The sequence below is a fragment of the Dromiciops gliroides genome, chromosome 1, assembly GCF_019393635.1.
Source record: "Dromiciops gliroides isolate mDroGli1 chromosome 1, mDroGli1.pri, whole genome shotgun sequence".
NCBI lineage: Eukaryota > Metazoa > Chordata > Mammalia > Microbiotheria > Microbiotheriidae > Dromiciops > Dromiciops gliroides.
In genome coordinates this window covers 735,465,171-735,493,147 of record NC_057861.1, presented here as the reverse complement: position 1 = coordinate 735,493,147, position 27,977 = coordinate 735,465,171, and the positions used below count along the sequence as shown (strand labels likewise).

General features: G+C 43.0%; 1 protein-coding gene across 1 annotated transcript in view; it reads left to right on the top strand.

Annotated features, from left to right (window-relative positions):
* ATXN7 (ataxin 7) overlaps positions 1-27,977 on the top strand; it is a 139,482-nt gene that overhangs the window by 69,903 nt on the left and 41,602 nt on the right. The window contains exon 4 of the mRNA XM_043974999.1: positions 8,443-8,547. Coding sequence (XP_043830934.1) covers positions 8,443-8,547 — 105 coding nt within the window. The remainder of the gene's footprint in view (positions 1-8,442; positions 8,548-27,977) is intronic.

The following is a 27,977-nucleotide window of genomic DNA, read 5'->3' as shown; positions in this document are numbered from 1 at the left end:
TTGAGCGATCATGGTGTCTGGATGGGAGATGCCTCGATGTAAAAGCCCATCAGGTGTTGCTTGGTTCTCCTGGGTCAAATGCTTTTTCTCTGTCAGCAAATGGTCAGCACAGAGAATCTTAGATTCTCCACATCAGGGCGTGACTTCTTCAACATGTTCCACTCACAGCGCCTTTCGTGTGGGTGTATAAAGCTGTTGCCAAATCTTTCTCGCCCCGCAGTCAGTCACACGACCCCAACCCACGGCTTACGAAGCTTCACCCTACGTCTTTCAGTCAGTTGTGAGATGGTCAAGCTGGAGACTCTTGTTGAATGTCATTCATGAAAGCCTGCTCTTCCCTCCTAATGCCCTCATTGTGAATGCCCTCAATTCAGGTATAGATAACCCCGTGGAAACTTTAGAAATGGGAAAGTAGACACTTGCCACTTGTTTCCTGTCAAGTGTTTGGGATTTTTTGGTAATGAATAAAGTCTGATATATAGATACACACACATACACACATGCATATGGCAGTCAGGGTTAAGTGACTTGCCCAGGGGCACACTGCTAATAAGTGTCTGAGGCCAGATTGTTTATATTCATGCATGTATGTACATGTGTGCATATGTATGTGTACATGCAAACATGCATGCACACATTTCTCCCCTTTCCCTCCTCTCCCCCAATTTGGAATTCACTATATAGAGAGCCAGGTCTGGAGACTCAAAGACCTGAGTTCAAACCCAGTCTCTGACATTTACTGGCTGTGTGACCTTGGGCAAGTCACTTGCCCAAGTCAGCTACTGTTTCCTCATCTGTTAAATGGTGATAATAATAGCACCTGCCTCCCAGGCTTGTGAGGATCGAATGAGGTAATAATTATAAAGTCTTAGCACAGGGCCTGGCACATGCTAAGTGCCATATAAATATTAGCTAGTACTATTGTTATTCCATCCCTTTCCATTCCTTTAGATTTTTTATAAATCGGACCCTTGGTGCATTTGCAATTCTCTTGGTCCCAGTTGTAGATCTGCTCTACATCTTCTTGTTCCAATCTGGCTATTTCCCCCATAATTTTCTCTTTAAAACCATTTTTCCTTCACCTCAGGGACTATGACAATTGGGATCCAAATGTGGTGATTCCACAGTCTTGATGGAGAAAACAGTTTGTAATAATTTTTGCAGATCTTTTCCAACTTTTTTTGATTATCTTCCTTCCAGCTGCTTCCTTGAGTATCCTTGGAATGGCTTTGCCCAGCTGGATTCTTAGCAGATTTTTTGAGTTTGTTTTTGCCCTTCACTACTTTTCTCTGCTTTTATGAAGTGGTCCTGCTCACATTATCCATTGTCCTTCCTAAGATTTTACAAATGAGTTTATATTCTAACCCTGTGTGGCCGTTGTGTTCCTCTCACTTTGGTGGGTAGGTCAGATGTTAGCTGACACATTTTCTAGACTCTTGGGTTCTCCTTGTCATAGCAATTAATTTACTTTGGTTTAATTTCTTTTTTTTTTTTCCTCTTTCTTTCTTTTTTTTTTCTTTGGGTGTGTATGTGGCAGTGAGGATTAAGTGACTTGCCCAGGGTCACACAGCTATTAAATATCAAGTGTCTGAGTCCGAATTTGAACTCAGGTCCTCCTGAATTCAGGGCTGGTGCTTTATCCACTGCACCACCTAGCTGCCCCTACATTGGTTTAATTTTGAGATGAAATTATTTTAGTTGGTATTGATGTGATTGCTGTTGTCTGTTGAGAAAGACTAGGCCTTGGTTTCAGGAAGAAGTTTGGGGTCCTCAAAAGGATTTTGCAATTTCCCAGAGACAGTCTAATCTAGCTGCCTTAGCTTTTCTCAGTTTTGGGTCCAGCTCATTCAGTGCCCATTTGCAGTGTGTCCAACATTTAGAACGGATGGACAAGCTCAATGCCCTGACCTTCCAATTTTGTACAGTAATCTGGAAAATAAGCGTTGTTCTACTCTTCCCCCTCAGCAGGAATAATTAAGATCCACTCCTGAGGATGATGCACTCCTCATCTAGGGTTCTCTGTAATCTTCTGGGGCTTGAGGACCCTAGAGTTCAGACAGTCCAGTCCTTTCATTTTCCACATGAAGAACTTTAAACCTAGAACCCAGAGTCACATTGTGACTGAAGTAGGATTTGAACCCAGGTCCTCTGGCTTATCCTGGATATTGAAAGCTATATAAACATGATAGTCCCCATTCACTGTTCAGTCCTGTGCTGCAGTGGTCTAGCCAAGCCTGGGCCCCTCTGTTTTTGATGCTTACCAGGCTTGTGGTGGGCCTTCAAGAGCCCGTGTCAAATCAGGAGGTAGGTGCACGGTTGGAAGTTGGCCAGAGACGATTCCTGGATGATTTAGAAGCTGGAAACAATGGCAGCAGAAGTTGCTGTATCCTCTAGAGCATCGATTATCCACAGATCAGGGACTGAGTGTACAGACATATGAGTGGGGAGTAGGGGCGGGGGAAAGGGGGGCAGGGAGATAAACCACTGTGCCTTGAATTCCCTTAAGGACGTGGGGTGTGACATTGAAGGTACATTAGCCAAGTCCAGTCAGGTCATAGGTCACGATGGCTCTCCCCTCAGCCCCCTTCCTCTTCCATGGTAATCTGTTAGTTAACGTCTTCTGGTAGACCACCCCTGAAGTTAGCTTGTCCTTCGGGCTGGGAGATTTATGTTTTCATGTATCAAAAGCATGTTCTGGTGCTGATGCTGTCTTAGATCTTAGAACCAGAGAGGACGACGGGATGAGTTATTATCTAGTCCAGCTTTCTAGCCTATTGCAAGGTCGGGTCCCCCTATTTTATACACGAAGCAGTTTAGGCCCAGAGAGATTGAGCGGCTTGCCAAAAGTCACACAGGTCATGGGGTCTCAGATCTAGAGCAAAAGGGATGCACCTAGGTTGGAGCCCAGAGAAGGTAAGCCACTTGCCCAGCATCACACAGCTAATCAGGTTCAGGGCCAGAATTCAGAATTAATTGTAGTTGTTCAGGGCTCCTTGGGCTTTCTCACACAGGAGGGGAGTCCCTGGTATGGTTCTATTTTGGCCAGAATGCAACTTGTTTGCTCCCTCTCTTCCTCCTTGTTTAGGGTCCTTTGCCATACAAGCCACAGAATTGTGAAGCCTGAGGGGAGATACCGGAAGGGAAAGGATTCTTCTCACATCTGTGAAGCATCCAGATTTACACGTGTGTGTTTGGTGCAATATCTGGCTTCAGGGGACACTGTGTTTACAGAGCCAAGATAATCGGATTTATGTTAGCTTCATTCTGATGGAATCCAGGCAGAATTCGGGTGCTCCTCCTGTGTTTGTGGAGGCCCAGTGTGAACTGTTTGGCTTGTTCTGAACTTTCCCCCTCCTCGATTTCTTCAATTTAACCTTCAAGTGATAGGTGTTCATTGCAGTCTGCTGTTAAAAGTAACAATGCTGAAGTTAGGAGTGTGTATTACATCTTGAATTGGGGGAGGGCTGTGTGAGTGTGTGTGTGTGTGTGTGTGTGTTTGTGTATGTGTAACAGTAGCTGAAGGACTGTCTATGCCTTTATGTATGCAGATACACCTGGATTTAAACAAGTCTCATATAAGAAAACTGGAATTTACAGAAAGATGAATTAGGTGATGATTTCATGGTGGTCGTTTTTTTCAAATGGTCAATATTCCCCTAAGTCTGTTGAAGAAATTATTTATATAAAAATAGAACTTTCAGACAGCTTTTATGAAACATAGCTTATGTATGAAACGAAATGCATCTCTTAAATTCGTTTTCTCCTTTTATTTTTGTGAATAATATTCTATTTTTTCAAATTATATATAAAGATAGCTTTCAACATTCATTTTTTATAAGATTTTCTTTTGGGCAGGGCAATGATCAACACATTTTCCTACTTGAATGATGTGGCTTTTCTGCATTTGGGCCTGTGGTACCATAATCAAGGGCCTTGTCCTTTCAAAATGAAAGTGTTACATTTTTTTTTTTCAAATTTGATATTATCTGGTGTTCATCTGTCCCATTGCTTCCACCCCCTAGCAAATTATGTTTTTCCCTGGTGGGTTTGTGTGAAGTTCCTAGAATAAAGAGCTTTGGAACTGAAACCTCTGTTACCTCCCAGTGGGGAACCTGAGCCTGACATGGGGGGGGGGGGTCTTGCCGAGGCTCACACAGTTATTCCTAGACTTGGGATTTTTGCCCCCAGTCCAGTGTTTGCTTCTCTGCACCACGCTCCTCGGACCTAGCATCAAACTCCAAGCCATAGCTTCAATATTCAGGTAGAAATTAATGGAATGCCTCTCCTTACTTTGGGGTAACGGCTTTGCTTCCAGAAACCAGGATCTGTTTTCCCTTGAGCACTTGGTGACTTCTTTGGGAAGAGCTGCAGTGAGTACCAGGGGACATGATGGAGTAGCCATTCCCTGGGAGTCCCAGAGAGCCATCTACCTGATGACTGTGGAGGTGGAGGCCTCCTTCCAAGCTGCCACCACCGTGACTCACCCACTGAGCGAGAACCCACTTCACTCCTGTTTTGTCGTTCTGAACGGCCAGACTAATCCTGGGACCGATCACATGCAGTGTGCCCAGCGATGGCACTCGCTGTGTTGGAATCATGTTACGGGAAACCAGTCTGACAGTTCTACATTTGGCTGCCTACCGGTCCAAGGCTGGGCTGCTTTTGGTGAGGCATCTTACTGAAGCGATGGCAGCCACTCAGACAGATATGTCTCCTGGCTGAGGACCTTTCAGCATCCGGGCTCAGGAAAAATCCTGGGCACCCTGGGTGTGGCTGCACCCCTCTGAGGCTCCCTGAGGCCTGGAGCAGGCAGGCGCCTTTGGGCCACATCCTGCCCCACAGCCTTCAGCCAGGGCTGGGATGTCAGTGGTATGGCCACTGCCCCTCCCCCTGATTCCAGCTCGTCTTCCTCTTGGGAGACAGTATTGAAGAGTCCTGGTGGCCAGATGCTTCCTCCTCCTGCAGCCAGTCTGGTGGGGAGCCTCTGCAAACTGAGAGAGGCTGGCTTTTGGAGGACAAACATACAATTTGTGGCCAGGCCCACCCTCAAAGCCTGGCGAGCTGGTGTTCTGTTGGCACAGCCCTCGGGAAGACAGGGTCACCTCCACCCCATGGCAAAGACTGGGGGTAGGACCTCAGTGGAGACAGCCAGTCTTCAAATCGCAGAGATGTTAGAGAAAACCTAAACCCTGCTAATCTGAAGTTACCCGATCCATTAGGAGCTGGGCGCAGGAATGGAGCCGTTGGCCGACCAGAAGACCAGGAAGAGGAGAAGAGATCAATTCAGAGCTCAGAGAACAATGAAGTCCATGAAATTGGTTTTTCAGAAGCTCAAAATGAATTTTAAAGCGGTTTCATTGTTAAAATGTTTTTTGTCAGCCAGTTTCCTCAAAAAGAATGCATTTTGAATTTTCATTGAGTTCTTTCATTTGTTTTTGAACTTCACAAAAGTTCCCTGAGTTTTTCTTAGCTTGAATTTTTAAAAGCCCAGAATCAAGTGGCTTCCCTATACTTGGGTGGGTCCCAACTATTCATTTGTAACTGGACTGGTTTCAGAATGTCAGCCTTAAGAAATATGTAAAAACATCCATGAGGTCTCACACACAGATCTGTCCAATTTTTCTCTGTTGCCACAACATTCCATACTATCTTTGACAGTTGCTAAGCTCTTTGGAATGTTACAGGACAGAAAATGCATGCGTATATATACACATATGTAGGGGTTAAACCAGCTTAAATAAGAGACATTATCTTGTATAGCTTAGGCTACTAAACTGAAAGAAACTAATTCTTCATAAATAGAAAGCAAAATTTCACAGGAAGTTACACAAGATTTCTTCATATGTTATTTCATTCAGCAAAAATGTGCACGTAGGAAAAAATGGATAAGAATATACATCTAAATAGATCCTAATATATATACACATACACATTATATATGTGTATGTATAATGTGTGTGTCTACCATGTTCCTGAGAAATAACAAGGCTATACAAATATTAATTGCATATAATTCTTTTAGATTTCTGAAGGAACAATCACATGAATTCAGGTTCTTTCTTACTAAGTGGAATTCTTTTCTGTTTTATTTCCTTTAACGGTAGCCATTAACTTATGTCACAATTAAAGTCAAACGCCCCAGAAAAAAGAACTTGAGATGTGGTTGGCAAGCTACAGTTTTTCCATGGTAGATCGAGTCCTGGGTCCTTAGTGTCACTTTCGTCTTCAGAAGCCCAACTTTATAAAACAGGGTGACTTGGACATCAGAAGAATGCAAATTCATTCTGTCTTGAACAGTATCAATTCCAATTGAGCATCGCAAAAGCTGTGACAGCTAGCACACAGACCACAATGGCCTAGAAAGAAATCCAGGCCACTCACCTGCTGCTCCTTTGAGTGCTATTTATAAAACTCATTTGTCCTGAACTTGGTGTCTGATGCTCCTAGGTGCTTCAGACTGGACCGGACAAGCCTCATGTCTTGCTGCTGGTTATTTTAAATAATACTTGTGGGTTTCCTGCGAGTGGAGCTTTATTAAACTGTTGAAGCAAGGGGCAGATCGATATTTTATTTTATATCATCCATTTCAGCAATTAAGTTTCAATGTTTTGACAGTAGACCTATGGAAAACAATTTATCAAGTGGTGATCATTACATTCCTAAAAGATTTTGAACTCCCATGGTATTGTGCAGGCATGTACTTGTTTTTTAAAATGTACTTTGTTTTTGTTTTTCTTTCTTTCTGTTAGAAGTCAGTAGTCAACTAGAAATGGGATTGTTACAGAATATAGAGTTGGAAGGGATCTCATATAGGATCTAGGTCAATCCCTTGTTTTAGAGAAGAGGAAACCAAGTTCAGTGACTTGTGCAAAGTCATACAGATAGTGAGTTTTAGAGAGAGAATTTGTCATCTCCCATTAGTCATATGGCTCTTACCACCCTGCTGCCTCACATCTCCCCTTCTCCTCATTTCTTCTCCTTCTCCTCCTTCTCCTTCTCCTTCTTCTTCCTCTTCCTCTTCCTCTTCTTCTTCCCCTCCCCCTTCCCCACACCTCAGTTAGTTTCATTGGCATTGTTGTGTCTAACATGACATAGGATCAAGATTACAAGAAGCCATCTAGGGCCCTCCCCCTAGAAAGAACCTTTTTGCATTTTTCCTAGTCCCCTAATTGGAATGAAATCACTGCGCAGCCTTTTTTATAGAGGTAAAAGCTAAATTCAGGCTTTGTTCAAGTATAAAGCGTTTGAGTAATTTTCTGATAGAACATGTGATTTAGTTAATCCTACTTTGATTTATCGGCATATTGGTTTTGAAGGATACTTAAATGATAATGTTTAGACTTCGTCTGAAGAACACTCCAAATTGAAGAATGATTCCTTTTGACCTCAAAATAAAACCTATTAGTCTGCATGCTGGATTAAAGGGAAGTTTCGATTGAAATTTCGTAGTTTGCTGTTTTTCCTTTTGTCATTTTAGTTTTCTAAAATGTTTGTATCATCAGAGAATGTTGAATATTCAGTTGTGACTAAATTAGATAACTTATACACTTCATAGTTTTAAAACACTAAGATTGTTTTATAAAATACTTAATCTATAGAAATCTTATGTTTGATAACTTTTTTATGGCTAGATTGTGAACACCAAGAGTAATGTTAATATCACTAGCAAGTATATTCATGTAGTTTAGGGTTATGTTCAGATAAGTTCAGTTACTACTACTAAATTCAAATTGTGTAAGTTTTTTTTTGTTAAATAATCTGTGATATATGTGCGTATTTTATTTGATTATATTATATTATTCACTTGTTTTTTAATGCAGGAGTCTATTCACTAATCACTTGATAGGTCTTTTGTTGTTGTTTTTAATTATAGGACTAAAATGGCCCTGAAAAATGTATCAAAGACAATTGTGGAATTGCCAATTCTGGAAAGCCTGCAGATTTATTCATAACATTTGCATGAGCACTGACTCTTTAGCAAGGATTCCTTCAGGAAGAGCTCAGGTAGCAGATGGCAGGCATATAATGCTCAGTTAAACAAATAAAACCATTAGGGGATGTGGCTTTCTAAGTTAGGGTGCATTTAATGCAGTTGCACAGTTTTAGGCTAAAACACTTTTTTGAAGCCTTTGAGAATTCTAGGCGCTACAAGGTTTTCCTTGGTACTCGGCATCATTTCCATGATTAAAAGCTCGTGATTTTGATTACCTTTTAGTTTGTTTTAATTTATAAATCCGTGGCTATAAGACCAGCTGCTGGGGTGTTTTGTCTTATTCTTAATCTCTCTGCTTGTCCACAAAATTTGCCTTTAAACTAGGAAATAACCTTTATTCTGTTAGGCCTTGCACTAAAGCAGCCCCATCACCCAATCCTTCCCTCTAGGAATAATCCCATCCCCATTGTAACCCGAGGACTGAGTTGTGCTTTGCTTTTTTCTTGCAGATATGCCAATATTTGGTCTCTGTCCAGCTCATGATGATTTCTATTTGGTGATATGTAACCACTGTAATCAGGTCGTTAAACCGCAGGCATTTCAATCACATTATGGTAAGTGCTCAACCATTTAAAATCATCATTAAAGGGGAAGGTAAAGCAGGATTAAGCCTGAAGATGACCACAACACGGCACATCCTCTTACTTTTTATTTTCACAAAGTAGGTTATAATTTATAAGTATCGGTCAGTGCTCATTGTATTGTAGGTACTTCGATGGACATATTCAAACACTTGTTTATTTTTTTTGAAAGGACACTTTGGTGAGTTTGGGGTTTTGCCTAATTGGGGAGCTTTTCTGTACCATCAACTCCCACTTTGTTGGGGAGCGGAGGACCGCCTAGGTTCTTGAAGACTAGGCCAGCGGAGCCCCAGCTTCATCCTGCCGCAAAGGCTTCGGGGACAGGCCTAGGCCAGGGTGTGTCTCCTTTTTTGATGATCAGCCTGGCTGAGTCTGGAGCCCCTCATCCCCGAGCAGACTGGCTGCGTGTTGAGGAATTCTTTGGCCCTGGCAACTCATGAAACAAAGCAAAGTGCAGAATGGTCTCTGGCCCTGCATGGCCCCTTTTCATTTCTGCAGAGACAGGGTCTGAGTGGCAGAAGGGGGCAGAGGGGACTGAGAATTAGAGTTTCTAGACTGTTTATACGTAGTCCTTTACCTGCCTTTATATCATTCGTCCATTGACCCACAGGCAGACACATTGCCTGAGGAACTGGACCGTATCAATCTCGGTGTTCTCATCATGATTGAAACTAGAAGACCAAAGAAAGTGGTCAATAAATTGGAGGATGGCTTATAGGTGAGGCAAATAATGATCGAAAAGACACGTTCGGTCCTTTGCTCTGTCCAGGACAGCGGTGCGGCCACATTGGAACTCTGGAGCTTCACGGTCCCAGATGTGCTTAGAAGGGACACAGAAAGGGCATTGAAGAGAATAAAAGTGGGGAACACAGCTGGGAACGTCCAGAGACACAGGGTGGGGTGGGGGGAGCATCCTGTGTGTGTGAGGGCTGTGAGTGATCAGTTCTCAGGAACTGATCTCAGGGGAAGATGGCAAAGACTCAGAGGCAGACAAGCACGTGGTCTGGGTGATGCTGCCTGGCCGTGAGTCATGACTGCTAGTCCTCAAAGACAGGAATGGGTGCTCACTGCCAGGGCAGGAGAGAGCTGGAGGTGGCGTGAGTGAGTGGGCTACAATACATCACCAAGGAAGGAAGCCCCCTAAGAACACCCTTCCTTCTTACGTGAGTGACTCCTTCTGAGAAGTGGCCTCTGGTTTAGACAAAATGAATAGTCACGGGCACAGCCACTTCTCAGAATTGGGGCTCATCCCTTCCCTACGCCAGAGAAAAGCAGTTTGTCTTGTTCTGTTTGTGAGGCTAACCAGAGACAAAAACAAATATTTTTTTCTTGGGAGTATTAAGCAGGCTGATGGATTGGCAGCTTGCAGGGATCCATTTCTGTTTGAGCAAGAGATGACTGCCCAGGCCTTGTTTCAGAGACTGTCCTAGAACAGAGGAAGAAGCATTCCTCCAAGGGGCGATGAGATGAGGATATCCCCATTGCACATGAGGTAACAACTGAGGACGACAAAATGTGTAGATACAAATCTGCACACAGAGCACCCAGAAAATCAAATTAAACTTTGTCCTGGAAGGTCTGGATTATAAAAAACATTCCAGCATCTTAAATGAAATCTCGGAGTTGCTTGAGCCGACAAACCTCTTCCTTCTCCTGTCTGTTTCCATTCTCCAGTGACTAATGTGCCCCTGGGACTTATTTCCTAATTCCCAGCTCCCCTGCATCTCTTGTTCCTATCTCCCCAGGCGCTCAGATGGTCCACTCACCCCATTATTATTCTACAAATGTTTCTCAGGAAAGGCCCCTAGTACACTGAGTATTCTCCCTATGTCTCTGTGTGTCTTCCTCATGGAAGGACATGGCCAAGAACACAAGATCAACAAGTATGGCCACTTAGGGGAGAGGAGGAAATGGATGAAATGACTGGTTCATTGAAGGTCGTAGCCAAGGCTCTTTTTGGCTAGGACGACCAGTTCAAGAAGGAAGTGTTCCTACTGCTTACCATATTGTACAGAAATTGTGTAGGATATTTTTTAAAGTCATAGGCAATCTTATGGTTGCAATCTAGTTGTTTCTATTTTGCAAAAACAATTCATCTTTTGCGTCATTTTATATGGAGGTAGCTAATGTTTTCTAAATAGAATTTAATTGATATCTAAAACTTTATTTACAGGTTTGGGGCTTTTGGGGGGAATGTATTTCTATTCTTTAAGATGAAGTCTACTTACATAATAGTCCCTACCAAACATTTTCTTTGGGAAACCCATCTGACCATCACCTAGTGAAGTCCTTGGTCTCCACATCACCGAAGGATCAAGTAAGGGGAGAAGACATCCATAAAAGGGCACAATCTAGAACATCCTTGATGAGTATCCTAAGAGAGGCACAGTCTCAGCCCTTTAAGGATTTGGAAGGGGAAGTGACTGATCCCTTCTGATTGAGGTGGCGAAGAGAAGCTCAACATGTCCAAAGCAGAACTTGTCACCTTTCTTCTATGGTGGATTAGCTCCCCAGAGAAAAAGAACGTGTAGGTCAGAGCGCTGGGGAGCACACCCACATATGTAGGTGGCTGGAGGGGTAAGGGGAGCCTGTCAAGGAGACAGAGGTGGTCAGAGTTGCTTGCAGGAAGTTAAGGTGTGAGGAATAGGAAATGGTGAGTGTAGAGCAGAGGTATCCCATGGGTGGTGCCTGCTGGAAGACAGGGTGTAGCCGAAGCCAGATTAAAATAGAATTGGGAAGTGTTTAATGTAATAAATACCAATAGAGTACATCACAGATAGTATTAATTTGTGGTTTTCTAAGTTACTCCGTAGACCACAGGGATCCATTTCTATTTAAGCTTGACACCAGAGAGATGGCCAGTCTGGAGAGTGTCCCAGAACAGAGGGAGCATTCCTCCAGAGTGTGATGAGACGGTGAATCGTTTCCTTAAGTGTGTCCCCTTTGCACATTGGGTAACAAATGGTGACAGTGAATTGTGTCATAAATCTATAGACAGACCACCTGGGAAACCAAGCTAGATGCTAGACTGAAAGCACGTGCCAGCGTCCGAATGAAATCTTGGCTTGCTTGAGCCTACAAACCTCTTCCTTAACTTGACTGCCTGTTTCCCTTCCCCAGTGGCTAATGTGCCTTAGTCCCTGCTCCCCTGCTCCCCTGCACCTGTTGTTCCTCAGCACTGTTCCTTGCTGCTCTGCCCCCTTTCCTTGTTCAGAGGCCTTCTACCCTGTCTGCGCTTGAACAGGAATTCCCGAAAGGCCTCCGATGAACGCAGCTCTGCTCTCCCCATTCTGCCTTTGGATGTCCCGCATTCTTGGGGAGTGCTTCTTTCTATCAGGCCTCTGTGCACCTTCTGCTCATCCTTCCTGCTTTGATCCCACGGGACCAAGTCCCTCTGGGACCATCGTTCCAGGAACTGATCTCTCATGTGTTCTTCCCTCCACCCCTCTTCTTTTCTCCAGGCCCATTTCTTTCCCAGATCCACAATTGGCTCGAACTCTAGGCCATTCCCCTTTCTGGTTGCAGCTCACCAGCATCTCCATGTGAACCCAGGGCGCTGACCAGTCGAGATATTGTCTGAGTGCCCTGGGACAGTCTCCTCATGGCCCTGGACTTGTCTGTGTGCCAGCCCCTTCCCCTGGGCCTTGGAACCCCGCTTCTCCTTTCAAAACCAAACCAAACAACCTTCATCCTCGCCCTTTACTGGCACAACGGGCACTGGGCGCCTTCTCCTAGACCTCCTTAGATGAGAGAACATGGTGTGGGCGTCAGCACATGCCTTCCTCCCCGTGCCACATCCAGGCCCTTGTGCTGTCGTCACTGCGTCCTCGGCCGGCCCGGTGACCTCCTGATTGTTTTCTGTCCTCACGGCTCTTGCACCTTCTCCCTCCGGTGACCCACATCCCCTTGAGATGAGCTCTGGCCCTCCTGCCTTAGACTGTCCGTGTCATGAGACTGTCCCTTCATGGACCGTGACGCCCTCTTTGCTTACACACACTTGCTAACTGCCTTTCCCCAACACCAGCTCTTACCCTCCTCTGCACCTTCTTAGATCCCTTCTCCCCTTCTCGGGCTTCTTAAGTTAGCCTCCACGGCCTCTCGTTGTACGACCTCTCGTTGCACGACCTTTTGGGGTTCCTGCCCTGCCAACCCCCAGCTCAGATAAGGTTTTCATCTGCCTTCAGCACCTGAAAAGCATTTTGGTAGAGAGCAGGCCTCCAGTCAGGGAAGCCTGGGTTCAGGCCCAAGTCTCTGATGTAGATGGGCTCTGTGACCCTGGACAAGTTTGGGGCTTCAGGCAATTCTCTAAGACTGAATTTCAGAGAAGGTGATGATTGAGAAGAGGTTTCCTCACCTGGGCAATCTCAGGTCCAGGCCATACCCGTATCCCCGAAGAGCAAGTGTCTAAAGACTCCGTTCAAGTCGTCCCCCTCCCCTCTGTCCTTCCCTCTCGCTGTCTGACTTCCTCTCTCCCGCCCTCTTTTCCCTGGACCCAGGGGTGCTTAACCTTTAGTGGTTTCCTCTGCGCCAAAGCACAGACTCCTGATCTTACTGTTGGGGCCCTCCCCACTGGACTCCAGTTCCCATTCCCAGCAGGCCCCTTTTTCATCCTGCCCCTTCCTATATCCACGGCTGTTGTCACTCTGTTCATAATGCTTTCTATGGACTCCCTCCACTCCCTTTTAAAGGCCTCTTCAGATCCCAGCTCAGGTGCCCCCACCTTGTCCAGGGAGTATTTGCTGGAACCCCACTGGCCCCAGCTGAGTGTTGTCTCATGCTGCTCCTCCTCACATTTTAGAGGGCATCTCAAATGCTTGGGAAGGGGTTGGAAAGGTTTGGTGAGTCAGCAACTTCATGCTGAAGCTTACCATGCACTGAGGAGGGGATAGGCACAGTTCTCATTCTGTTTCACTGTGTTTTAGTGATTCTTACCAAAAGTTTTATTTACTTGCAAAAACAAAGTACAAAACTTTCAAAATTGTTGTCACTGTAGACAATTTTATTACTTCTCTTGAGAAATATTCATGTTGATTAGAGGGAAAATTATTTTACCTTCCAGTGAAAACTTGTCCTTTTTTTTATGTTATGTCAGAACCCATTAATATTTACTTTCTGTTAATGTGGACAAGGGAGGACTCTTGCAGCTTTATTTCTCTGGTCCTAAGAATGAAAAAGTGTTATAAAATCCAACATGCGGGGCAGCTAGGTGGCACAGAGGACAGAGCACCAACCCTGGAGTCAGGAGTACCTGAGTTCAAATCCGACCTCAGACACTTAACACTAGCTGTGTGACCCTGGGCAAGTCACTTAACCCCAATTGCCTCACTTAAAAAAAAAAAATTAAAAATCCTTCCAAAACAGTTGTCTATAGAAGAAGAGAATGATACTTCAAAAGTCAAGTGTGATGATCATTTTGAAATATTTACCAGTTTCTAACCCACAATAGCGGTGGGTCCGATCCTTACTATGCTGTCTGTTCAGCCTTTGGGCAGTTTATGGTTCACCCATATAATCAATCACCTAACAGGCCTTTCTGAGCTTTGAAATTTGTCTTTTCGCAATTTTTCTGATCAAGTCCTGTTGGACTTTTGAGAGGCAGCATGAAAAGAGATCAGTTGATCAGCAACCATGTATGAAGCACTTGGCAGGTTCTGTGCTAGGCCCTAGGGAGACAGAGAAAAATGAAAAGTCACTGTTTTCAAGGAGCTTACATCCTGTTGGGAGGGAACAACATGTCTGCGTCCGTGTAGATGCAGAGGGAGAGGAGAGGTGGGTGTTCTTGCTGATTTCTAATGGAGGACGTAGATACCCACTTGGAGTAGAAAAGCAAATTTAATACCCAGACTTCTGTTTTCCTCGACATTTCTGTTTTAAAGGCACAGGAGTATCTCTGTGGGGTCAAAGAAGGTTAATGAATTATCACTGAAAGTTCAGGGATCTAGGTGGTACCTTACTCTGTGGGAAGCGCTGTTCTGTTGCTACCGTTCTAGGAATTCTAACTCCTACTTCGTATTTTATCTTTCCTTAGCAACGTCTTTTTCTCTGACAGAAGCATGTCAGTCACTCTGTCAGTGAAGTAGCTATTGAGCGCTCACTGTTGTGCTTCATGCTGGGCTCAAGTGTTTGGGGGATGAAGAAGTAACAGGAGGCATGACCCCATGCCCTAGATGCCTCCCTCCACTCCGGAGGACACACATGAAACAGAAGCTGACGATGCAGGATGCTCTTGTTAGCCCCAGGGTGATGATGGGCTTCTTTAGGATGGAGAGGGGCTTTCCTGGGCTGAATGTGATGGCCCATTGAGGTCCCTTCTGGCTCTGAGATCCTGTATGTCCTTAAGGGCTGAACTATAGGAGCTAGCACATGATTCAGGGAAAGCTTCATGGAGATCCGGTGGGGCCTGAGCCAGCAGCCCTCCTTCTCAAGCATAGGGATTTCTCCTACACCTAAGGAGGCAGCGGCAGAGAGGAGAGAGGATTCAAACCCACATCTTTTCAGCTCTTTACTCCATCCCCAACTTCCACTTGAGGACTCATAGCTGTCATTTTGACTCTTGACGTGCTTAGCCCCTGGTACAATTTAGTCTAAGCCAGCAGCCACAGCTTTGTCATGGATTTGATTAGCCCAGAGAAGCATAACTCCTCCCTGGGAAATGCTATGATCACAGTGCGGAAACGTTGAAATGTGAGGTTAGCCTCAAGAAGACTCACAGGCCCTTTGCTCCTCCACCCTCAGCTAATCAGTCAGCAAGTATCTAGGCACCTCTGGTGCGTCCAGGCTGGTCAGTGGCATTTTAGCCTCAGGCTGGCCCAGGGGCTCTTGTGAAACGGACAGCCAGCCGTCTCAGTAACTCTCACACTGCAGGTCACCCACCTGCCTGGCAGTGCTTTTTGTGACAATAGTCACGTCTTTAGCAAAAATACTGGCTGGAATGTACTTTCCATGCTTCCAGATCTTCTGAATCCTCACAAAACGAACAGTATTTGGGTCCCACTCCCTTCGTTTCTTGTTATTGTTAATGTCACTTTTATTTTAGTTTTTAAATTAAGTTTTTATTGCTATTTCTGTTCCTTACATTAGCATGGTACCACAAGCATCTTTCCCTCCCCCCTCCCAGAAAGCCATCCCATTTGACAAATAGTATTTTTAGAGAGGAAAAAAATCAGCGCAAGCGATTAATGCATTGAAAAAGTCCAAACACAGGCATTGTGTAGCACCTGTGAATCTTCCCCTCCTTCTCCCTACAAAGAGGTAGGTTGGAGATGTCTTTGCACATCTCTTCATTTGAGTCCTGCTTCATCCTTGTAATGTTGTTACATTTACGTTTAATTTTTTGGTGCATGGTTGTTCTTTCCATTTACATTGTTCTAATCACTGGATATGCTGTTTTTCTTGGTTTTGCTGACTTCTCTCTGCATCAGTTCACAAGGAGCTTTATAGGTTTCTCTGTATTCGTCACATCATTTCTTATAGTGTGGTCATATTCCATTACATTCATGCGCCACAGTTGGTTTAGCCATTCCCCAACCAATGGATGTCTGCTTTGTTTCCAATTCTTAACCATTGCAAAAAGTGCAGCTATGAACATTTTGGAGTATATTGGGACTTTTCTTTTATGGATGGCATCCTTGGGGAACAAGTCGACTAATAGTTCAAAGAGTACAGGCATTTTAGTCATTTTTGCCAGTGTGCAGGGTGTGAGGTCAAACTTTAGGGTTGTTTAATTTGTATTTCTCTTGTTTGTTATTAGTGATATGAAGCATTCTTTCATGTGTTTGCGAATACTTTATATTTCTTCTTTTGAGAACTGTTTGTTCATATCATTTGACCATTTATTTATCTATGGGGACATTGTTAGTCTTATGTGTTTAATATTTATATGTTTTGGATGCCAAACTCCTATTAGAGAAATATGATACAAAGATACTTTTCTTATTCAACCATTTCCCTTATTCTAGCTACATTACTTTTGTCTGTGCAGAAGCTTTTCAGCTTCATGGAATCAGCAATCTGTGTTATCTTTTGTAATTGATTCTATTATTTGATTAAAAATACATCTACCCATATTTGTGAAAGGTACATAATCTGTTTCACTTTTACTTTTTATATAGCATGATCTTTATAGTATAACTCAGAATTTTTTGTAGTATGATTTTTGAATTATAGTATGATCTCTTTTAATTATTATAGTCCATTTAGAATATATTGTGAAATATGGTGTAAAGTGTTGGTCTAAGCCCGATTTCTTCCAGACTGTTTTCCAATTTTCCCAACAATATTTATCAAATAAGGTTTTTTTTCTGTTTTGTATTGTTTTTTTAATTTTTGCAGGGCAGTGAGGGTTAAGTGACTTGCCCAGGGCCACACAGCTAGTAAGTGTCAAGTGTCTGAGGTCGCATTTGAACTCAGGTCCTCCTGAATCCAGGGCCGGTACTTTATCCACTGCACCACCTAGCTGTCCCCAAATAAGTTTTTTCCTAGGTAATTTGTTTTCTACTTTATCAAACATTGGGTTATTGAGTTTCTGGTATGTTTTATTGTTCTATTCTGTTTTTTAAACCAGTTTCAAATGATTTTGGTGATGACTGTTTATATTGGAATTTAAGGTCTGAAAGTGTTCTTCCTTTGTCTTTTTTTCTTTTCATTATTTCCTTTGATATTCTGGATCTTTTGGTTTTTTTCCAAATGAATTTTGTTATTATTTTATCAAGTTCTGTAAAGTGTCCCCTTGGTAATTTGATTTAACATTAAAAGTGCACATTAATTTTGGTAGTATTGTCATTTTTATTATCAGTCCAACTATGAGCACAGAAAATTCCTCTAGCTAATTAAGTTGTTCTTTATTTCTTTAAGTAGCCCTTTGTAATTGGATCTATAAAAGTGTGCTTTATTAGGTAGATTCCCAGGTATTTTATGCATTTTGTAGTTAATTTGGAATGAGATTTCCCTTTCCATTACTGCTTCCTTCATATAGAAATGCTGTTGATTTTTGAGGATTTATATTGTGGACTGAAACTTTGCTGAAGCTATTAATTATCTCAGTATCTTTGCTGATTCTCTAGGTTTTCTAAGTCAACCATCATATCATAAGCAAATGGATAGTTTTATTATCTTTTTAACATATCTTTATGCCTTTGATTTCCTTCTCTTGTCTTATTGCTATTGCTAACATTTCTAGAACTATATCAAATAGTGGGGTGTGGGCATCTTTGTTTCACTCCCATATTTAATGGGAGAGGTTCTCTTTTATTCCCATTGCATATGATATTTGGTTATGTTTCGCAGGCTTTTTAGCATAAAAGTGTTGTGCTTTATCAAAGGTTTTTCTGCATCTGTTGAAATGATAATGTAGATGTTTTGATTATTAATAAGATTAATTATGTTGATTGTTTCTAATGTTAAACTGTGCTTTCATCCCTAGTATGAATCTCACTTGGCCATAATGAGTTATTTCTTTGGACAAATTGCTATAGTCTCTTATAAGATTTTGTTTAAAATCTTTGAGTCAGTGTTAATTATATTGACCTATAGTTTTCTTTCTGTCTTTTCTCTTTCTCTGGCTTAGGTATTTGAACTATATTTGTTTCATAAAAGGATTCTGGTATGGTGTTTTCTTTCTCAGTTTTTGAGAATAATTTGTAAAATGTGTGTACTAACTAACTAGTCTTTAAAAGTTTGATAGAATTCTCCTGTGAATCCATCAGGACCAGATTTTTTTTTCTTCGGTAGTTCCTTTACAGTTAGATATACTTCTTTTTCTGATATTGTTATTTAACATCTCTATCTGGTCTCCTGATAGCTGGATATTTTATATTTTTGAAGATATTCTTCTTTAGTTTTATCACTTCTATGGAGATTTTTTCCAGTTTATCTCCTCCTTTTTGATATCCATCCCCTTTTGTGCTTTTTAAGATTTGCTTATTTATTGCCTTTCTAATTTTTCTATGCATATTCATTCATTAATCTTCTCTATTTTGTTAATGTATATTTGTAAGGATACTATTTTCTACCTGAGGACTACTTTAGCTACATCAAAGAATTTTTGGTATGTTGTTTAAATTTTTTATGCACATTCAGTTCATTAATCCTCTCTTTTTCTATTTTGTTAATGTATATTTATAAGGCTACATTTTTCTACCTGAGGACCGCTATAGCTGCATCAAAGAATTTTTTTGGTATGTTGCTACTTGATTCAATCAGTATAGATTAATCTCCCGGTGGGTCTTTGAGTATCTGCTAAATCCCATTATTTCATCACACCCCCAGAAAGAAGCATTCATCTGTAGGCAGGGTGTTGTCAGATTCTGTGCATCATGTCTCCTGTCAACTTTTTCACTGATGCCTCTCCCAGATTCCCACCTTCATCTCTGTCTCCTTGTGTGTATTTAGAAAGAAGTCTCTTACCGGGCTCTCTCTGTTATCACTGTGGTTCTTATTGTCTCTGGCTACTGCATTTATTCACTCCTCCATCTCTGTTGTTTGAGGTGTTCAAGAGGCAAATACATTTCTTCATTTCTGGTTTTCTTTCTAAAAATGTTTGGAATTCTTTATCATTTAATGGAGGTCCACTTTTTGTCCTATATAGTAGAGCTGAGATTTGTAGCTTGGTCTCCTTGGGCTGCATCGTGAGCTTCACTGCTCTTCAAAACCTTATTCCATTCTCTCCTCCTTTTTTAAATGGGTGTGGAATAGCCTTGTGTATTTTAAAATTTACTTCGATTTGTATTTGAAGGTCTTTCTTTTGGTGGCTTCCAGAATTTGTTGTTTCTGAGTTTAATTGTTAAATTTAACCACCATGTGTCTTGGAGTTTGCAGCCTTGGGGGTTTTTCTGCTGGAAGTGATCTATGAATTCTTTCAATTGGAATATCATTTTCTGTGTTCAGAAATTCTATATTTCCTTCATTATGGTGTTCAGGTTTGTGACCTGTCGTGTTCTACACATCCTGCCTTCGAGGTTTTCTTTTAAAGTTCTTGTTTTTTGCTTCTCTTAGTCTTGGCCTTCTCTGTGTATTTATTGTTCTCTCTGTTCTAAAGGTATCAGTTTTTCCATTCTGCCCATTATTCTTGCTGTGCAGGACATAACTTCTGTTCTCATTTCTCTTTTGAACCACTTAGGAACAGGTCCTTATGGTTCCTTGTTCTTTTTATATTGTGTAGGATTCTCTGTTTCAACAAATATTGTATCATTTTATTTTGCAATATTTATTCATAGATGCCTGAATTCATTTTCTAGATCTCAAGGCCATATTTCCTTTTTGTGTTATAGTGTTTTTCCTCTAGATTTATCTACTTATGTTCGGGGTCTTTGAGTTTTCCTCTTCTGAGATCTTTAGTCACTTAACACTATTCCCCTGTCGGCCTACCTAAGGACCAGACACAGGCTCACCACAAAACCTACCCTCCAAGCTCAGCCCCCTCACTCCCTCTTTCCAGGGCCTGGGAGACCCCAGCTCCTGGAAGGAGTGTGTGAATGTGGGGGTGGGATGTGTTGTATTGCTGTGGTGTGGTGTGTGTGATTGGGTGGGGCTAGGGTGTAGGTGTGGGGGCATGGGGGTGTGTATGGGAGAGTGTATGTGTGGAAGGGTGGGGGTATGTATATGGTGTGGTGTGGTATGTGAGGAGGGAGTGTATTGTGGGGTGGTGGGGTTGTATGGTGTGTGTGGGGATGGGGTGGGATCCGGGTTATCCTGGTTCATGGAGACAACTTAAGTTGCTTTAACTTTGGCATTTAATTTCCATTTTGAAGGAGGTTTGAGAGGTCATAGGTTTCAGAAGAAATATATAGTTGCCCACATAACTTGGAAGTCTCTTCCTCATACTTTGGTGCTTTAAATTTCCTTCAGAATTGTCGAGGACTTTTGCTGTTGTTGTTTTAAAGGTGCTAGCACAGAGTGTGTGCTTGTGCACTGGCACGTGCTCTCTCTCTCTCTCTCTCTCTCCAATGAGGGTTAAGTCACTTGCCCAGGGTCACACAGCTAGTAAGTGTCAAGTGTCTAAGGCTGGATTTGAACTCAGGTCCTCCTGAATCGAGGGCTGGTGCTTTATCCAAATGTGTTCTCTTTAAAATGACATTTTTATCAGAGGATGAGTAAATAGAAATTACTCATTATACCTCATGAGTTCATTCATTCATCTAAGAATATGTTAGTGTCAGAGCAAACTGCATAGTATTCTATCTAAGCGTAATGGGGTATTTTGTTTAATATGTTAGTTTCTCTTTTAGACAATACCTAAAACACAGAAATCACATTATTTATGAGCTAAAAATTGCCGTTAGATAATTAAGTTTAATCTACTTGGAAATATTCAGCAACAAGTTGCTGTTTTTGTCTGTAAAAACCTTCGGGAAATGCAGGCACAGGGCGTCCCTTTAATTTCTTAGGAACTGGTTGTTTCAGACACTTTTCAAAATAACTTCTTCGTTTGGTTTGACGACTGATTAGAAAATTAAGTGTCCTGACTGTAGGCTTAGAGCTGCTGTAATCAGCTTCTTTGGAGCGTCCAGTGGACACCAGTCTCTTGGGGAGCCATTGGCTTTCCTCCCCATTCACTGAGCAGACCATAGGCAGGCCTTAGGACTCTCAGAATGAAGCATTTCCTCGTCATCTTGTTTCACTTTGCAAAGACGCACAAGCCTTGAATAAGCACGTGCAGGCGTCCCCAATTATCGGTGGGTCCTCGTGGTACAACACAGCCTGTTGTCATGGAGCTTCCTTTGGGGAGAGGCAGTAGTGTTTGCGTTGGCAGTGTCGTGCTAAGAGCTCTCACTGCAGGGTTCTCATCTTTATCCAGTCTCATAGGTCAGCGAGCCTTCATTTCCATCATGAGGCGTCTTATTGCTATTTAACCAGGTTCTTTAGAGATGTAGTTGGCGTAATCACAGAAGCTTGTGGAGTTATTTAGAGCCATAAAAATTGGATCTTTATTTCAGAAAGGAGGTTGACTAGCCTCTTATATATGCTTACCACCAAAATAGTAGTATTAATCATATTTCAGTCGTTGTTGAATGGAAATAACCTGGAGCTCTAAGACATTTGGCACAGACGCCAGTGTTAACATGCAAATGAAAACTATTAAGAGTAACATTGTTTTCATTCCCAAAGGAAATAGAAAGTTGACCATTTGATCAGTAATTTGCATCACTCTGAGTATATAAATGCAAACTGTATCCCATAAATTAATTTTGCTTTCACCACAAACTGATTAGCACTAATTAAATTTTCTGCAAACCTCAATAGCACCAGATAGCGATTTATGCCCGCCTCCACCCTTACAATACCTGTCTAAGGTATTAAAACTTTTCCCTCATTGTTCCCCAGCATGTTATACAGCCCTGTTTATGGGCATATGCTTTTAATTCCTAGCTACTGCAGCTCTAGCTGAGCATTCAGGCCGCCTTTCTATTGATCTGTATGTTTGCTTTTGTTATTGAGACATTAGGATTGTGGGGGCACTTTGCGCTTTTGAAGTGAGCTCTGATTGTGAAGGATTCTGAACAGGCTGGAGGCCATGATGATGGAGGGAGCCAGCCTGCTAAGGGCAGCTTCTTCTGCGTAGTTCCCAAATTAAAATTTCAATAAGATTAATCTGATTAAATTGAGGCAATGGAACCAAAGGGGATCTTGGCATCTGCTTCATCTCCCCCTCTTCATTTTACAGCTGAGGAAGCTAAGGGAGGTCAGGGAGACGAAGTCGCTTATACAGTTGGTAAATGAGGTGGGTGAGATTGGAATCCAGAGCCCTCCAGCACCAAGGGCAGGACTTTTCCCACTGCAGCCTGGGAATATTGATAGAGTACCTACTTTGGGCCACAAGCTGCTGCTATGACCTGCGCCTTGGGTGCATTATTAGTATTCCCATTTTAGAGTTAATGAAACTGAGGCTGAGAGGTTATGGGAGCCTTGCCCAGGGTCACAGAGCCAGTAAATGCTGGAGGGCAGGATTCAGCTGAAGTCACTGTGACATATTCTTGTGAAGAGTTCTCTGACTTCTCCCCCCCCCAGTCTGGAGAGTCATTCCTCATTTTTATCCCTTGGAATCTTTTTTTTCCTTTTTTCCCCCTTAAAACTTCAGGTGCCACATCCACCCAAGCCTTTCATAATTCAGCTTTTTGCCCTCCCTTCCCCTTCACATCTTCCCAGAACCCTTTATCGGGCATTTCCCTTATTCCTTTCACTCCCTGCTCCTAGAATCCTACTCCTCCTGGGCAGACATGGATTCATTCTGGTCTTTTACCCCCACTGCTTACTACCAGACTCTACCCATTGGTAGATATTTATTATCTGTTATGTCCCTGTTTTTGAAAATGATTGGACATTATCAGTTGGCTCTGCTTCAGCTTTTTAAGAAATAATTGGATGGCATGTAACTTCCCGTAATAATTACTATCATTTATGTAGTGCTTTAAGATTTGGAAAACACTTTACATATGCAATCTCATATTTGAGTTCTGTTTTTCTGACCTATGCTTATTTCCCGAGCATGACTCAGTCATTCATATTTCACACACATGCACACAAGGGCCCTCTGCTAAGTAGAACTTGATTGTCTGTGGTCTTGCCCATGACAGGGAGAGGGAATGTTTAAATACTTAATGCTTTAAATACTTAAATGCTTTTTACAATGCTACCTGCCAATGTGGTTGGATAACTCTTGAGAGGAGTTTGCCTAGTTAGTCTCGGGCCCAGTCTGTGCTTACAGATGGGCTTAACATTTTTACAGATAACTCCTTCAAGTTGGTTTATGCCTATAGATTGCACCTATAATTTCTTTTTTTAAAAAAAGTGAAACCATATAGGTAAATGTTATCAAATCACATACTTTTTTCAGGTGTTTATTAAAAAGAGGGGGGAAGAAAATTTGTGGAGTAATTGTCATCATTTGAGCTTTGCCGGAATACAAGCAATAGGTCTCTGTTCTACCCTTCTCACTTGAAATACTTTAATGGAGAAAGTGCCTTGTGTAATTTACCTCTTAATGGAAATGTGAAGGAAAGACGTTAACCGCTCCTATTATGTGCACAGATTCATGGCTGGAAATAAAATGTTCTCCTTTTTGATGGATTGGTTTCTATTTTATAGAACAATACATGGGTTTTGTCCCTAATAGGGTGATTTTTTTTCCCCAATAACTTCTAGAATGGACATTAAAATGTTTTCTGCAAAGGTGAGCAGATACTGAAGCCCCCACCCCACAGCACACTGACAGTTTGCAGAGCACTTTAGGGTCATTGCCCTGTTGCAGTTGGGTGCTAGCTCTGGTTCTGTCCAGGCTTTATTACTCTTAGAGTGCCCAGTGGTGGTGCTAGGTGGTAAATCTGCCGGGTCAAATGATGGCTGAATTCAGCAGGACACAGAAAAGGCTTGGCAGGAAGATCTGAAGCCAGATTTTCATGCATCATAAACCTCCTTTTGTAGCCATTTACTTGGGGAGGGGGAATTTCAAAGGGTGGAGTGTGGAATTAGTACTCCTGAAAGGTATTAGGCAATGAGCAGTGAAAGCGGAAGTGTTAGTAGACTGAACTGTGATGGGAGCATTAAAATCTTCAAATGGGTTTATCTTTTTTTTTTTTTTAGCGCTTTTCTTAAGGTTTTTTTGTTGTTCTTGTTAGGGATGGTGGCTGTGCCAAGATCACTTGTGATTTGCCTCTTGAATAAATATCCCAGAGTGTATTGGAACTATGTGTGCTCAGACTTTTCCTAGATTGTGAGTCAGGAATGCAGGGCTTTGGGATTCAGCATTTCGTGCCTCAGTGGTGACCTCTGAAAAAGTCCGTTTCAGCCACAGGAAGGGTGCTTCTCACCAGCACCTTGTGGAAATTTCCATTTCACTTGATTTGAAATTTGGCTCCGGGCATTAATTGTGTTCTCTTTTCCCGGAGGTGGTGGTAAGCTTATGTGAGACATGTGGTCTTTTGGAGGATGACAGGTCTACCATCCAGTTCCCTGCTAGGCCTGAGAGAGGCTTGTCATCACACCTGGGGAGCCACTGGGTGGGTTGTCTCTTAACAGCATTCGCCGTGTAGCCTGAGCAGCTGGCATACCAAATTCAAACCACGGTCAATACAAAAATTTGGCAAATCAGGCCATCTTTTGAACAGTTCATGGGTCCTAGACATAAAGTGTGCTCTGCCTGGAAATGTGTTTAATGTAGCACCATCACTGACATGAATGAGGCCAACCGAGAGCAATGCATTTATTAAAAGCCTGCTTTGTGCCAAGCCTGGTGCTAAGGCACATGACAGGCTTTCTCCTTTGAAGGGAGGTGCTGTTGTTAACCCCATTTTATGGTTGAGGAAATAGAGGTAGACAAGGCTTTGGGTGACACAGCTAGCAAGTGTCAGAGACTAGACTGTAATTCAAGTCTTCCCCGCTGCGGCCCAGTGCTCTAACCTAGCTGCAGGTGCCCACCTCCTCCGCCCTCCAACATTAGCCCACAGTTTAAAAAAGGAAGAGCTGACCATGGGTCTGAACTTTATAAATAGATTGTGCATTTTGAATAACGATAATATAATCGCATTTCTTGACAAAGCCATTACTGGTCATTGAATTTTCAGGAGCACAACTGAATGAATTCTTTAGTGTTTTCAAATTGAAAAATAATTTCTCCCCCTTTCAAGTGCCACTTGGCAGTAGGTGAGGAATGTTAAAGGTTGCACAAGTGCCAATTAGAGGGATGGAGAACTTGTTGGGCCGCCCTCCGTTCTCTTCCTCCTTCTCCCCCTCATAGGGAACTTGATGGTACTGGAAGAAGGCCCCATCGTGGATGGCCATCAGGGTCCTCCCCACCCCAATGAGACCTGCGATGGGGCTGCTCGCAGTAGCTTTTCAGGCATCATGTTTGGGAAGCCCCAGGTGTTGTCAATTAGAGCTCTTTGTGGCAGGAGGCTTCTTCTGGATTCTGATTTTACTGGTGGAGAGAACTCCTGGAAGGAAGACATAACCGGCCCCGTTTGGATGCTCGGCTGTCCTGCCACTGAGTGTCTGGGGGAGTCCCACGCAGTGGTCACCATCATGGCAGTCACCTGAAGGTCCTGCCTGATCATCAGCTTTCTCTCCAGTACTCTATCCAAGGGCTTCACCCCCACCAAGGCCTCCTTCAGGGACAGTTGGTGCACTCTGCGGAGCCGTGACTCACTGTTGGCCTCCCGGGTCTCTGCTCATGGCCTCATCTTGGTGAGTAGGCTGATGCAGGCAGAGAAGAATTTTTGTCAACTCAGTGCTCCCTTTGTGCCCCAGAACAGAAGAGGGGCATGCACAGCCATCCCAACCACAGCCTCTAGTTTTCTCATTTTCAGGCTGTGACGGTGGTGAATTCTCTTAGAAGACAATGTGAGCAGAAATCATCCACGTGTGGAATGCGCTCCCTCCTTACCTCTGCCTCAGAGGAGCCCTCTTTTCTGCTTTGAGAATCCGTTCCTGAGCCTCCCAGACTACCTTGTCTGTGTGCAGTGGTTAGCTTTATGTTTGTGCCACGGGTACCCTTCTGTGTCCCTCTGGTCTCCCCCACTGTGTGTGAACCCCACTGAACCAAAGAATTATTACAGACAGATTTTGTATCCAGAAGTGTTCGCTATTTGAATATTTAATTTAGGTGCAGTATTGTGTGTGGGGAGGAGGGATGTATTTATACAACACCCTAAGGTGTATGCAAAGTGCTTTACATCTGTCATCTCATACTACCCTCACAGTAACCCTAGAGGCATGGGCTATTAATATCCTCACTTTCCAGATGAGGAAAACTGAGGCAGACGGGTTAAAGATTGACTTACCCAGGGTGATGCAGCTAGGAAATATCCCAGGTAGGATTCCAACTCAATCCCTCCGTGCTCTGTTGACTCCGTGTGGTGCTAAACTGTGTCTGTACACATTGGGCACATTTCCATTTCCATTATTCTAAGCAGAAACATCGAATCTGTTTATTTATTCATTCATTTATGTATTTGTTTTTATTTATTCATTCATTCATTTGTTTTTGGTGATTCATGACTACTAGTCATGACTTTTCTGCTAAATGACTCAGAAAATAAAAAGTTCATGTGCTTCCTATTACAGTCCCCCAGACCTGGGTGGGTCACCTACTGGCCCTGCTCCTGGTTCAGCTTCCCACAGGCTGCTCTTGGTATGATCACTTTCTGGGGATGAGACTCCCAAGCATTCTGGGTAGAGGGAGGCTGCCGGAGCCTTTGAGGAGCCAAAAAGGGGAGGGAGAGGAGCCGGAGAGATGAGAACCAGAAGTTCACAGAAGACAAGACAAGCACTAGCATATGGAGAGTGCTTTAATATTGGCCAGGGAGCAGCTAGGTGGCACAGTGGATAGAGCACCAGCCCTGGAGTCAGGAGGACCTGAGTTCAAATCTGGCCTCAGGCATGTGATACTTACTAGCTATGTGACCCTGGGCAAGTCACTTAACCAGACTCCTTACAACATCTCAGCTGATCCTCACAACAACCCTGGGAAGTAGGTGCTATTATTGTCCCCATTTCACAAATGAGGGGACTGAAGCAGACAGCATTGAAGTGACTTGCCCAGGGTCACACAGTTAGGAAGTGCACAAGGCTGGATTTGAATTCAGGTCTTTCTGATTCTAGGCTTGGCTCTCTCTTCACTTCTAGCTACCGACCCAAGAAAGAGCCAGTAGTCAGACCCTTGGCTTCAGATGCCTATACACAGACATACAAAGCCTAAGATCACAGGTGTGAGGATGAGACCACGTCTGGAATGTCTGTTCAGCAGAGGTCTCCAGTGGAGTGCCTTAGGGATCTACCCATGGCCCTGTGCTATTTTATTTATGTTTTATCAATGACTTGGATCTATCTAGACTTATCCCTGGGTAGAGATTGGGGGTTTTCGTCTTTTTTGCTTCAGTCACTGGCAGTGTTCTCAGAATAATGCTTTTAAATAGATAAAATGAAATATATAGGATTACTAAGAAAACCAAGTTTTTTATTTAAAAAAAGTTAAATCCCAAGTTCCCAGACCCTAGGTTAAGAAGCCCTGGTATGGATGCATGCTTGACACATTTGTCATTGACAGAGCCAGGATGGCTGTCTAACACGCTGCATGCCCATCAGGATTCAGAGACATCTCGGCAGGCTGGGAACATGAGATTGAGTCTGTTGAGATGACAGGTAATAAAGAGAGATGGGAAGCCTTACATTTTGATTAAAAAGTCAACTTCAGTAGCACCAGATTTGGGAGGTGGGCGGGGGGGGGGAGCGGTAAGAGGGGGTGATACAACAGCCAAGAGAGCCAGTGGTGCTAGGCTTCAGTCAAGAGGCCTGACTGTCCAGGATGATCAGGACTCAAGGCCTGTTGTAGCGGATTATCAGGGTCTGGGTAATAGGCCTTGATAAAATCTAGAGTGGTCACAGTGGTGAAGGGACCATTTAGCCTGGAAAAG